The sequence below is a fragment of the Stegostoma tigrinum genome, chromosome 10 (assembly GCF_030684315.1).
Source record: "Stegostoma tigrinum isolate sSteTig4 chromosome 10, sSteTig4.hap1, whole genome shotgun sequence".
Classification (NCBI taxonomy): Eukaryota; Metazoa; Chordata; class Chondrichthyes; order Orectolobiformes; family Stegostomatidae; genus Stegostoma; species Stegostoma tigrinum.
Genome location: NC_081363.1, coordinates 8544433 through 8558370, shown reverse-complemented (window position 1 = coordinate 8558370; position 13938 = coordinate 8544433). Strand labels below are relative to the sequence as shown.

General features: G+C 40.7%; 1 protein-coding gene across 1 annotated transcript in view; it reads left to right on the top strand.

Annotated features, from left to right (window-relative positions):
• Positions 1–6117, top strand: part of LOC125455318 (calmodulin-1) — a 31988-nt gene extending 25871 nt beyond the window's left edge. Inside the window, exon 6 of the mRNA XM_048537097.2 lies at positions 5258–6117. Within this exon, the coding sequence (XP_048393054.1) occupies positions 5258–5286 (29 nt within the window). The 3' untranslated portion in view covers positions 5287–6117. The remainder of the gene's footprint in view (positions 1–5257) is intronic.
• The last annotated feature ends 7821 nt before the right edge of the window (positions 6118–13938 follow it).

The following is a 13938-nucleotide window of genomic DNA, read 5'->3' as shown; positions in this document are numbered from 1 at the left end:
GTACCAAGACCTCTAACTCATGACCCACCCATTCCTAGATGTCCTGCAGCTGTTCAGTGACATTGCAGCTCTGGTGCCAGGATCAGGAACCATCCTGGAGCCATTGCTGCTGGAACACCTATCTGCTCCCCTCACGAAAGAATCCCCTATCACTGTTCTTCCTTTCTTTCCTTGTCCTGTACAGTCAAGCAGCTTGTGGTGCCAGAAGCTTGCCTCTGACAGTGTGTTCCTGAAATAGCACCCTCATCTGTTTCCAAAATGGAATACTCATAAGTGGGACCCCAAGGGACTCCTGCATTACCTGCCTGTTCTTTCTGGACTGTCTAGTCATCTATTCCCTCCTTCCCTGAAGTCCCTTTAGTTGTGGTGTGACCATCTTTCTAAATGTGCTATCTATGTAACTCTAACTCTAAGCCTTGTGGATGCCTGTTTCTCCAGCTGCTGCACATGGCCATCCAGGATGCTGGTGATGTCATGCACAGATCCCCAGACAAGCTACATGTTCTGCTTAATTGGCCTCCTGAAATCTTTCCATTTACAGTTAACAATCCTTAGACTAGAATTTAGTGTTATTTTGTTAAACTTCCATCTCTCTAACAAAAGGTTAAGTATGTCCCCACTGCTCTTAAAACCAGGATGATAAAGGGATGACCAGTACACACCAATCCAGAGCCTTTTTTCACTTTTTTTGAAGTTGACATCAATGGGAGCTGCACTAAAGACTCTTGCGGGGTTCCTGTAGCTTACCTCTTTTGTGCACCCCCCCCCCCCCCCCCCAAATAAATCTCCATGCTGTTGCTGCTGAGTGCCCTGGGAAAAGTAGGCCTGCATCCTCACAGCTAAAGGTATGTTTACTGATTACTGTCCTCACCTGCTGGCAGCTGCTGCAGCACTTCCCAGCTGCTGCTGTTCCAAACTAAATGCCTCCCCTTAGGAGGCAAGGGCGACTGCCCTGACATCAGGTCTGTGCTTCAGTGGAATTGAAGTCCAAACAAAGCTGAAGTCAGTGACAATTAAGGAAAACCCTTGAGTCATCCTCTTCACAGAGGAAGATGGTTGTGATTATTGGTGAGTCATCTCAGTCCAGAGCATCATTTGAGGAATTCCTTGATCGTATCTTAGGTCTCACCATTTTGGGTGCTTCAATGATGACTTTCCCTTAAGGTCAGAAGTGGAATATTCACTGGGGGCTATTGTTCACTGCCATTACTTCAAATACTAAAGCAGTCCTTGTTCTAAATCTAGTAAGATACAGACAATAAATCCAGGTTTGAGCTGATAATTGGCAAGTAATGCCTCTTACCGGAGAGTAAGACAACGATCCTCAAAAGTGAATCTAGTCACATCCCTAATATTCAATAGCATTACTGTCACTGAATCCTCACTACCCCAATCCTGTGCATTACCACTGACCAGAAACTGAACTGGATTAGCCATCTAAATTGGCAGCAGAGCCTAGGAATCCTGTAGTGAGTAACTTAAGCATGGTTTGTGGAGTTAGGAACAATCTTCAGCACAAATCTGGAGTGTGATAGACAACTCCCCGTTTGGGTGTAGTTCCAACAGCACCATCCAGGATAAAATACCACATCCACTGTCCACTACTGGCACTCTATAATGCTCTGCAGAAATGTTTTCCACTGCTCTTTCCAAACCTACAACCACTATCATCTAGAAGAAAAAGGGTAATAGGTACATAACACTATCCACTACAGCCTTCCCTAAAGTTATTCAGTCTGACCTAGCAATATATTGCTGTTTCTTTTACTGTCAGTCAGCAATCCTGAAAACTCCTTTAAACAGCATTGTTGGTGTGTGTATAACAAATGGTTCAAGAAGGCAGCTTGGCACTGTCTCATGGGTATTTGATGCTGGCTCAGCCACTTCTGCTCCATCTTGTGAATAGGTTAAGAAAAATTGAGCAACTTCTTTTGGAAGCTTCCAGTAGGCTGCCTACATAGATAACAAAGGTTGCAAGTGCACTTCCAGATTGGAGCTGGTTATTCTCAGAGACATTGCCTAGTCACAATTTGTGCCTGCACTTGGGAGTTGCACTTTAAAATCAGCCAGAGTCCTGGATCCTGATCTTAAATGAGCAAGTAGCCAATGTACACCTGATAAGATTGGGCTAATTTGGTTTGGGGATCCTAAATGGCTCTGTACACACTGTCTTGGGATTTGGTCCCAAATCCTCATCAGTTCTGAGGGAACATCAACTTCTTTCCTTTGCAGCTGCTGCCAGACCTGCTGAGTTTTTCCAACTTTGTTCTTGTTCCTGATTTACAGCATCTGCAGCTTTTTACTAAGCAAGCTTGGTTACTTGACTTCAAATTGAAGGGCTAGTTCTTATCAAAATTGATTGTGAAAATGCGTCTTCCATTGTTTGGGGGCAAAATGGTCACTTGGATCCCTTTGATATACATGATCTCTTTCTCTTTGTGGTTGTGGATGGTTTACATGGCCTTGATAACTTCAATTTGATTTAAATATCTTTTCATTGTTTTGGTTAAGAGCTGCTTCCAACAATTTTTTTCCCTAATGTAGCCAGGAGTTTCTAATTTCTCCTCCTTTCCAAACTGTTTGTGATCACTAAAATTGAGTCTCTCGTTTACTAGAGCTCCATTTTACAGATTTTAAATAAGTAATCACTACACATACTGGAATTATGTCACCTTTTTCTGTTCACTTTTTGTTAAACTGGCAAGCTGAAAACCAAGCTTCATGTTGACAGTTTTAGGACGTTTCTGCTACTTGCTCCCTATTCTGACAAGTTGTTAGTCCATACAGCATGGAAACAGAGCCTTTGGCCCAACTTATCCATGCCAACCAGTCTCCTAGACTAGACTAGTCCCATTGCCTTGTTTGTCCATATCCATCAACCTTTTCTAACAGTGTACCTGTGTAAATGCCTTCTAAATGTTGTGATTGTACTTGTCTGTACCACTACCAGTTCATCTAGCAGATGTTCCAGACATGTCACATGGTTTGTGGGAAAAGTTGCCCATTGTTTTCCTTTAAAATTTTTCTCCTCGTCTGAAACCTGTGCCCTCTGAATTTTGGGTTCCTTTTGCCTCCTATGCTGCAGGGGAAAAGTCCAGCCTTCCCTTAACACAAACCTTCCAGTCCCAACAAAACCTTGCACGTAATTCTTGGGTTAACATAACGGCAGCATGGTGGTTGTGGTTAGCACTGTTGCCTCATCACCAGTGTCCCAGGTTTGATTCCTGCCTCAGATGACTGTCTGGATCGTGGGAGGAAACGCACACCAAGATGTGCAGGCTAGGTAGATTGTCCATGCTAAACTGCCGTAGTGTTCTGGGATGTGTAGATTAGGTGGGTTATAGGGGCATGGATCTGGGTGGGATGCTCAAGGATTGGTGTGGACTTGTTGGGCCAAAGGGCATGTTTCCACACTGTAGGGATTCTGATTATTCCTATGGCTGGGCCCACAATTTTACACTATTTCCAAATGTGGCCTGCCTTGTGTCTTATACAGCTGTAACATGACACCCCCAACTCCTGTACTTTATGCTCTGACCAATGAAGGCAAGCATGTCAAAAATCTTCACCCTGCTGCTTTGTGAGCCATGTGCTGTGTCCTAAAGTCTGTTTGACAATAGTCCCCCGGCCTTGACAATTAATACAGTCCTGCCCTGCCCTAGTTTGTTTTATCGCACTGTAAGACTTTGCATTTATCTACATTAAACACCATCTGCCACTCAAAGATCCTGTTGTACTCTTAGATAACTTCTCTATCCATTATGCCACCAATTTGTCATTTGCAAACTTGCTAATCATGCTTTTGATGTTTTCATACAAATTGTTTATATAAATCAACAATAGATTCAGCATGATCCTTGTGGTATACCAATAGTCACAGGCCTCCAGCCTGAATAACATCCCTCCCAAGACCCCTCTGCCTGTCAAGCCAATTTTGTATCCAGTTGGCTAGCTGTCTTTTGATCCCATGTGATCTAATGTTACTAACCAGTCTACCACGCAGACCTTTGTCAAAGGCCTTGCTGAAGTCTATGTAGACTGCCTCTACTGCCCTGCCTTCAAGTTGTAGGTTTGGTCTTTTTGGATTTTAATTTCCACTCAACCTGTATGCTTGTATCTTGCACATTGCTCCTTTTCATTTCACGAATAATTATCGCTTGAATCAATCTGAAATTATTTGTCAGATGACTTGATACTGTGCCATCTGAGATCTCTTGCCCTATGTCTTGCATCCTGGCACTGAAATGTAAAAGTACTAAATGCCTGGTTCAGTTCTGCATTGATGAATCTACAGTAATTTACTGTGAACTGTTAATTTAGTGTGGGACTTCAGTTTTTTCCAGTGGTGAGCATGTAAAATATCTGCAATTTGATGCAAATCTGTCAATTTGTATAGGGTCTACCACGATCCTTGATGTTTTAAGTCTATTTAATGTAGTATTGTTGGAGTTTAATCACTGCTTTATGTAGGGCATGTCAGTCAGCTGTTCTGTTTTGTTGATTTGTGGAATGTTTTTAGGTGGGTATTGTTTCAAAGGGTGCTGTTACCTGAGTGGACTGATGGAGTCATGTAGAAGTTCCAGTGAAGGTGGCATGTGCTTCAAATATTAGACTTTAAGGCAAACTTCTCTGGGTTGCTGAAATTCAGTCTGGGATTAATTTGGGAGTTCAGAACAAGTTCATCACTTCACTTTTTAAATTTGAAGTTAATTAAGTATTTGATTTTTGCTTAGTGTCTAGCCTTCTGCATCAACCTTTTGAAACTCCAGATATAATATTTGGTTGGTCAAGTTCTGCAATAAATGCTTGTAGATGGTTTTTGGCAGAACTAAAATGTTGCAGTTGGTGTAACTTTTTATTTTGCCTTGATATGCAAGGTAATTGCTTAAATTTTGAATGAAGACTGGTAGAAATGTCACCCTATTGCTGCCTCACTTTTAACCAGCGTTGTTTAAATTCAAATCTTCTGGCTTTGCAAGTAAACTGCTGAAAAGTAGGAGATTTAAGTTGCATTCATGTGTATGTAGCCCTTGTTCACAGTAGATCTCCATGTTGAATGGCTGGCTGCCTCTGCTGTATCACATATGGATTAAAATGGGATGCAAGTCTTGCTGTTCTGGCTTGTCGTTGTCTTCAAAAGCAGCCATCTTCACTAGCTGTTGGTGAGGAGGCAAATCTGAACTGATCTGTGGAATGAATGTTGTTCTAAAGTAAACTTCATTTAAAATTGTCTTTGTTTTTTTGCTTTTGTCCACAGAATTCGTACAGATGATGACTGCAAAATGAAGAATTTTACCTTTTTTCCCCCCTTCCTAGAAAAAGTTGAAATCTTTTACTTACCTCTTGCAAAATGTTCATTTATTCATTCTGTTTCTGTATAGCAAAAGTTACTGAATGTCAAAAGAAAAAAAAAACCTGTCCACAAACTCTGCATGTAAATGATCAGTGGTCCTGTCCCCAAAGATCTTCAAGCCATGCATCAGTAAAACTTGTACTACCTTAAAAACGAAGGCAATTGGACTCTATGAAGTTCCATGCTGAAACACTGTTTGGGCTGGCCAGTTTTTCATGCATGCAGCTTGACAGTTGAGCACAGCCTGGCTCTGTTAATTCCACTTTATGTTCTTTGTGGGAATAGTTTAGTTTTTCCAGTTTATATATTGTACCAGGATTGTTCCTGAAAAGTTGGTTAAATTTTGAGTACTGAGGCAAGAAAAAAAACAGAAGGTTTGTATTTGTATGACAGTCCCTAGAGTGGAATTGTTTTCATACTTAGTGTGCTCATAAAACAATTACCAGGATTGAAGATCTTGAATTTTTAAAATTAAAAAGATGGCATGCCTGTATAAAACTTGGTTAACGTGTCTGCATTGCACTATAGTGAAACGGATGTCAGGCAATTTACCGTTCACTGAATTTTTAAAAGTTACCTATAAGGGAGTGTCTCAGACTCTCATGTTTATCTTCTGTTCTGTACCATAAACTTGGAGCCGTCAGAGTATATATCTACATAGGACTTCAGCACAATGACGACATGGCTGTTCAGCAAATTACAATTATGTCCATTCCAAGTTGTAAATGCTAGTCTTTTTTTCCAATAAAAGACCATTAACTTAAGTCTCTTGGGTGCCAAATTATTTAATCCACTCTTTCAGTTACACTCAACCTATCAGTTACCTAAAATTATTTTCTGGTTGGTTTTTCATATCAGCCAATGATCGCTGTGCTTCAGCTTATGTAAGACCATAACACTACAAGTGGGTGTTTGCAAGAAATTTTTAACTGGGTCTGTTGAATGGTTTCTGTTAACAGTAAAGTTGAATGCACCAAATTCTCACTTGGATCACTTTTAACATGGTGTGTATTTAACTTGGTACATCCTGATTATTTAATTGCAGTTAATTTGCTTTTCAAACTTGTCTTTCATGTTAACCTGTTGTTGCAATCTATCCAACTTCATATCAAATCAATTACTGAACTTTTTTAAAGGTTCTCAGATCAGTATTCCTGCTGTACATTGCATTTATATGTTTAACATCAGAAGTAATTAGATATTCAACTATATGTTGGCCCTGGAGAGTTGTTTTTGTTGGTTAACTTTGCATTTATTTGCAATGCACCTTGCTTTGCCTTCCCAGTCTGCAACTGGGACTGATTTGTTGTCCTGAATAGTTTGAAATGGGAGGCGTTTTATGCAAGTAGGCAGCATACGATCATACAACCATGATGCATCCATATGCACCAAAGACTGACCCACCCCACTCCTGCTATATTTGGATCTTCTGAAGCCTAATTCTGTTGCTCTGACTTCCCTTCAACCTGGCCAGGCTTGGAGAAATGAAGGCTACTGCCTGATGGGAGCATGATCCAAACCCAAGAACTTTCCACGGCTTAGGTGCTGAATGTTTTCATGCACAAACTTGGATTTGGGAGGAGTGTTCCTAGTTGCATAGAAGCTGAAGATCTGAATGGACTGATAATCTAATGAGAATCTTTTGGGAATTGATGAGGGTCTATATTACCAGTAGCTTATGCTGATACGTTGCAATTTATTTTGATGCTGTGTTCAGATGTGGGAGATGGATGCCAATTTCTCGTGCATCAGATAAGCGAGTTTTAACTTGATGATGTTACTGTGTTGTAAGTATCAAAAATAAACTTAATGCTTTATGTATTAAAGTTGTAGCAAAAGCTACTAATAAATGGAATCAATAGTGCTATTTGTGAATAGCATTGTGCATTTGTCACTTAAAACTGGGTGTTACCTTAAATCTGAACTTTCAACTAGTTGCAACATTGCTAACTTCAAGGGGGGCACCTTCACACTTGAAGTCATTGCGTTGAGTTGTGCAGTTTATTGGTTCCATGAATTAGAAACTTGCATTCTTGATCACATAATTAGAATTACAAGTTCAGTTGAACTATTGTCCAATATTTTGAGGCTTTCAGATACAAATGTGTAGTTTTCTTTTTGCAGCTTGCCTCTGCTTTTTCAACTAATGTTTGTATTATTCTAGTTTTCCCCATCTGACATGTACTCCTGGAATCTTTCCTCCATTTTAGCAGACCTTGAGATGAATTGGTCACCTGATATGATAAAACATAATTGGGGCATTATTCCTTGCTCCATTTCCAGGATGTAAATATGAAAATTGAGGTCCTGTTTTTAAGTTGGGTTTCAAGTGACATTGTCTATATTGTGGGAGGGAGGGATTTGGTATAGTACTCATTAAACAATGGAAACTTGTGAAAAGTATAACTGCCGCACAAGTTCTTTCTGGGGTTCAGTGGAGGTCTGGAAGTTGTCACTTGTCACTTTGGCCCATTAGTAAAGATAATGGAGTTACCCAAATAGTTCAACTCCCTGCTCTTTCCCTGTCTGTCTACTTTGAGGGAAGTTATGAATCTTTTGCCATGTCACTTGGAATTTCAAATGGCACATCTTTATGATTTTAGTACTGCAAAATGTCTTTGGTACTTTTAAGACTAGTATTCTGTTTCTTTCTAACTGTTGTTTAGGTTACCCTTCAAAGATTTTGATAAATGTGCATACCTTAAATCCTCCCCTGTACCATATTCAACTGCAGGGAAGTGCAGTTCCACGAACTGCTATATGAAAAGTCAGCAGTCTCAATCTGTTTTGTTGGTCAGCCCATTCGAATTGACTTTGCCCTTGGAGCTGTTTGTCCTTTTGAACTGCTGCAGTTCCTATATCTGCACCCCTTGTTCAGGAGGGTGATACTGATACTGTTTGTCACAGTGACTTGGAAATTTATTCAATGGTGATAGTCCAAATGAGGATGGTGTTTCTTGGTGGACAATAAGCAGATGCAGTTTCTATTGTATCTGCCACCTATCTTTTATAGGTGGTTGCATGTTAAGGTGATTGTGGAACCCTAGGTTGTTGCAATACATATTGTAACTGCAGGGTGTTAGCTCAGTTGGTTAGAGCAATAGCATGCAATGCTGTCAGTGTGGGTTCAATTCCTGAACCAGATGAAGTTACCATACAGACCTGAGAATTTTCAATCTTAGGTGAGCTGTGACCTTTTAAGTTAAACCACCAATCGTCTGAGAGCAGTCCTTTGGGATTGTGGCAGTTTGTAGCTGGTGCGTCCACTTTATTGACAGTTGTGGGAGGGAACTGTCAGTAAAGCAGGCTGTTTCCATCAAGGTGTCCAGCTACTTTTGTTGCTGCTGCAATAATCCTGGCAAATAGTGCCTGTGCCTTTGTAGATGCATTAAGGAGGCATGTGAAAGATTACCTCCATTCCTAACCTGACAGCATCACTTTAGCACACATTGACTGACTGGTCTAAATTGGTTTATCAATGATGATCCTTTTGGATGCTGATCCTGAGGAATTTGGCATTCATTCTTGTTACAGGGTATTCTGGTTTCACTAAGGCTGACATTTAGTAATTGCTAATTGCCATTTTAAACATAATGGCAAACCAAATCTTTTAATAGGACCTTTTCAGGATGTTTAGGAGGTAGGTGCCATATATAAATATGGCATTCCAGTGGATCTGACTTATACTCTGGATAGCAGTCTCAAATTTCCAATCATATTGTATTAGTCTTTAATTTTAAATACTTGTCCAATAGCTGCTTGATCTTAATCTTATAGACAAGCAGGCTTTCAGAAATCTCCTTGACTAGTTTAAGATAATCAACTTGCATCAAAAATCATGATGTTTTCTGCTTTGTTTTGCATTGTCAACGAACAATTCATTAAGTTTTGTGCAGATTAACCATTGTGAAGCAAATCAAATTTTGCCATACATGGGATGATTGGTACTGTGATAAGTTTTTGGTTCTTGTCCAAAAGCCTTGCCAGTTAATTGCAACTTCTATGGGAGGGGCAAGTCTGAAGGTGGGTTGTGGGGTGGGGGGGTGGTGGTGCGGTAGGGTTGGAAAGCAGAGACCTTTTACCCTGCTCAGACCAGAGTAGCTATACATAGCTGCATATCTCCTAAATAATCATGGAATTGTTAATAATTAGTTCCATGTGTGGTCAGGTAGAAAAAAACAAAGTAGAGCAAGAAGTCTAATTTTACATGATCTTATTGTGTACAGATCATGTTTTAAGTATGTGATTCACTAGATCACTGCAACAAACAGCTCATGAATTCAATGATTCTACACCTGTTGCCTTTTGTGGAAGGGTATTCCAGAGACTCAACCATCTGAAGAAAGTGGTTTCCTCATCTGTTGAAATGGGAGCCCTTTTCTTTCTTCAAGAGGTAACATCCTTTCAATATCCACTCAGGATATTGAATGTTTCAAGTAAGTAACCTTTTCTAAACTCCAGAGAGTATGCTCATTTCAGGCATTTAGTCCAGCAAGCCTTTGAACTACCAATGTGTTAACATCCTTCAGCGAATAGTGACAAGTATTGAAGATAACCTTTCAATTCTTGTAGTAAAGCAATTCTATTCCTTTTCCTGATTACTTGCTGTACCTGCATACTAGTCTTGTGATTCATGTGCTAGATCACCCAGTTCTCTCAGCGTGAGCGTGTCACCTTTCACCATGGTTCCTTCTGACAAACTGGACAATTTTGCAGTTTTCCACAATACTCTGATCTGTCAGATTATTGCCCATTTCTGTTTTGAATCAGTTCAGTTGTAGCTTTCTCATGTCCTCCCCAACCACTTTGATGGTGGGAATAGGTAGCAAATTTGACAACCATAACTTATAAAGAACTGAGACCTAACCCTTGCTGTACCACCCTGTCAGGTTCAAAGAATTTTTCTTCCTCCCCTGCTTTCATTCATCTATCCATTGCCTTTGTCCTCTACATCATGAGGTTTTACTCTAACCTTTTTCAAGGCACCATTTTATCACTGCATTCTGCAAGTTTAAGTACCATAGATCTAGTAGTCTACAGCCCAAGGTCAAAGGACTTCAATAAGTGAGATTTTGCTTTGGAGCCTGATTCCCATCCTTTAATTCAGTTAAAGACATTAAACTGAGTCCTAAATGTTGCAGGGTTTTCAAGTAGGATGTTGTTCTTTTGAGCTTGCACTGAGGCTCCTTAGAACAGTGTGTAGCAGGCCTGCAATAGTTGGTGGTCAGGAAACATGATGCTGTATTGAAGTGGCAGGCAACTGGAAGCTTAGTTTTTTTTATGCAGAACATAAGTGCTCTGCCAAGTGTGCCTCATCCCCTCAACATTTGAGGAGACCACATTTTTGAGCAGTGAATGTAGGTGTCCAGAATGAAACAAAGTACAAGTAAACTGCTGCTTCACCTGGAAGGCATGTCTTGGGCTTTTGGTGAGGAGGTAAAAGCACAGTGATTACACCTTCTGTGATTACCTCACCCCCAGAGCCTATGTAATGTTGGGAATGGTTCCTGGGAAATGCTAATGAGGACAGGTGGGAAAATGTCTGATCGTGACATCCTGTTGGAAATGAAGGAAACAGTGGCATACAGACTTTTTCCATATGGTGTAGCATTGTTATTGGTGTTCTGCAGGGTTCCTAACTGAAGCTGAATGTGCTCTTGCTGACAGAAAGAAAATAGTTTAGATCTCTTTTAAAAAGAAAAAAATAACCTGCCCAAGTAATGACTAGTGATTTAGTTCCAGACCGGAAGTCTTTGGGTTGCTTGAAGCTGAACTTTTTTTAAGCTTAGACAGTTAAATTTAAGCTTACACGCTGACTGAGCAGACTTGTGTGAATACTGTAAAGGGGTGTTTTTGGAACTGTCACACCAAGCTTGGAATCTCTCTCCAACTGCAACTCTCACTCTTGGACCACCTGTCATCTTTTCTCTCCATCTCTGGTCCGTGTCTCCTCTTCTCCTCCTCTCTTCCTTCTCTCTTTCATCCCCCCCCCCCCCCCCCCCCCATTTATTCCAGAACCCTCACCCCATCCCCCTCTCTGGGTCTAGGCCCGAAATGTCAGCTTTTGTGCTCCTGAGATGCTGCTTGACCTGCTGTGTTCATCTAGCTTCACATTTTATTTTGGATTCTGCAGTTCCCATTATCACTGTGACATGGACAGCTGGTTTATATCTGATCTCATTTCTGGTAATCTAATCTAAAGCTTGCTAATGTTTCAGGATCAGCTTTGAGATTTTATTACCTAACATTCAAATGTGCTTGCAGAGTCACTTAAAAATGTGACTGCATTTACAGATGAATAAATCAGACTGACTATGCCAAAGTAGTATAGGACTGGTATTTTCAAGTGCATTCTGGGCAGAGGGCCCTGCTGCTGTACATTATGGACTGGTTATTGCATTGGGGGACTTTTCACAGCTAAAACATCAGAATCAGGGTGTGGAGGGGAAAGAAAGGGCAAGAGAAATTGACATGGTTTATATGTCCCAAACCTTTGTTTTAAAACAGTTCTGTTAGCAAAGAGCAGACCAAAGGAAGGTGTCACATTTTATCAATTCTGTTATGACAGCACTGTGTCTTTATCTCTGATTTCTTTTGACCTAATTGAAACAACATGGGGTAGTTGAATCTGGCGTATTCAGACCAAAAAAACTTGACATTGAGCCTTGTGAAGACTGGTGTGCAGCATTTTGATCTGAGGGGTAAAGAGACTGAGGTTTACGGTCAGAATTCCAGATTTTATGACAAAGGTACTAAAACAATAGCTGTTGGTGATGGAGTGAAATTAACTGAATAGACCAGAGGCCAGAAAAGGGTGGAATGTAGATATTTAGGGCAGTTGTGGAGCAGGAAGGACTCCAGAGATACGGAAGGAGTTGAAATGGAGGATTTGAACACAGACTGACCAGGTCAACTGAATTTTTTTAAAAATTCACTATTTTTGGCTCCTTAATTTCTTTCCTACCCCTGGAGAAGGGCCTAGTGGATGGTGAGTCTAGAGAGGAGCATGTTCTTTTCTGGGGTTTTTGATATAAAACAAAAAGGTAGTACTGGGTGCTTTTTTTCCCCAAAGCATGAAGGTAAATGAGTTTCCAAAGGACCTGGTGAGAGCTATCCCTGAATGCTGAGGGAGGAAATTGCTGGGACCTTGTTCAAAATCTTTGGGACCACTCCTGTGTTTAAAGAGGATAGAGGATGGGATAATAGTCAATGATATTCCTTTATTTAAGGGTAACAGGAATAATCTGGGAAATTACAGGCTGGTGAGCCTTGTGTCAGTGGTAGGGGAAATTTATTGGAGAAGATTCCTGGATACTGGATTGGGAAAATATGGATATAAGTGATAGGCAGAATAGCTGTATTGGGGAGATCATGTCTGACAACCTTGTTTGATTCTTTTAAGGAAGTGACAAGATAAAAGGCAAGGCAGTAGAAATTGCCTGTGTGGGCTTTAGCAAGGTCTATGATAAGGCCCAGCATGGGAGGCTGTTACAAAATGTGAAGTCGCATGGGATCTGCAGTGAGCTGGTAAGATAGATACAGAACTGACTTAGGCATAGAAGACTAGGAGGAGCAGTGACAGGCTAATTTTTTTTGTCTCTGACAGGAGATCTGTGCGCTGCGGTGGGATCTGGAGGGATCAGTGGTAGAACCTCTTTGTTTGTAATATATGTAAATAATTTGGAGGAGAATGTAAATGTTGTGATTAGTAAGTTTGTGGATGTCACAAAGGGGGAGCTACAGATAGTGAGGAGGATTGCCAGAGGGAACAGCAGGATACAGATTGGCTTGAAACTTGGTTACAGAAATGGCAAATGTGAGGTAATGCATTTTGGAAGATCTAACGCTGGAGGGAAGTATACAGTAAATGGCAGAACCCTTCAAAGCATCAACATAGAGGGATCTAGGCATACAGGTCCATGGTTCCCTGCCATTGGCCTGAACTGTGGTCAAGGAGGCATATAGCATGCTTGCCTTCATTGTTTAGGGTGTAGAGTACAAAAATTAGCAAGATGTGTTGGATCTGTATAGAACTTCAGTTAGGCCACATTTGGAATATTGTGAAAAGTTCTGGTTGCCATCCTACCAGAAGGATGTGGAGGCTTTCAAGAGGGCACAAAATAAGAAGTTGCCTGGTTTGAAGGGTATTAACTATGGGAAGTGACTATAAAGCTCAGTTTGTTTTCACTTGAGGTGTATGAAAATTTGAGAAGGCACATATAAGATGGATAGTTGAATGTTTGTTCCCAGGGTAGAAATGTCGCTTGGCTGTGTCAGATTATGGTATAATGGGGAAAGTTTAAAGGTGATGGGCTTTTACTTTTTAAAGCTCAGCACGCCTGGCACTCCTGGCACTATCTGGTGACTCTCTTTAAAAGATTTTTATTCACAGATGCTGCCAGACCTGAGCTTTTCCAGCAACTTCTGTTTTTGTTCCTGATTTACAGTATCTGCAGTTCTTTCGGTTTTTACTTGACTAGTCATCAAATGACTTGCTATAAGTCCATGTAGGCCACAGCAAATGCATTACTCTGATCGATGCTCCTGGATACTTTGTTAAAAATTTGTTAAACAAAAACTCTAGA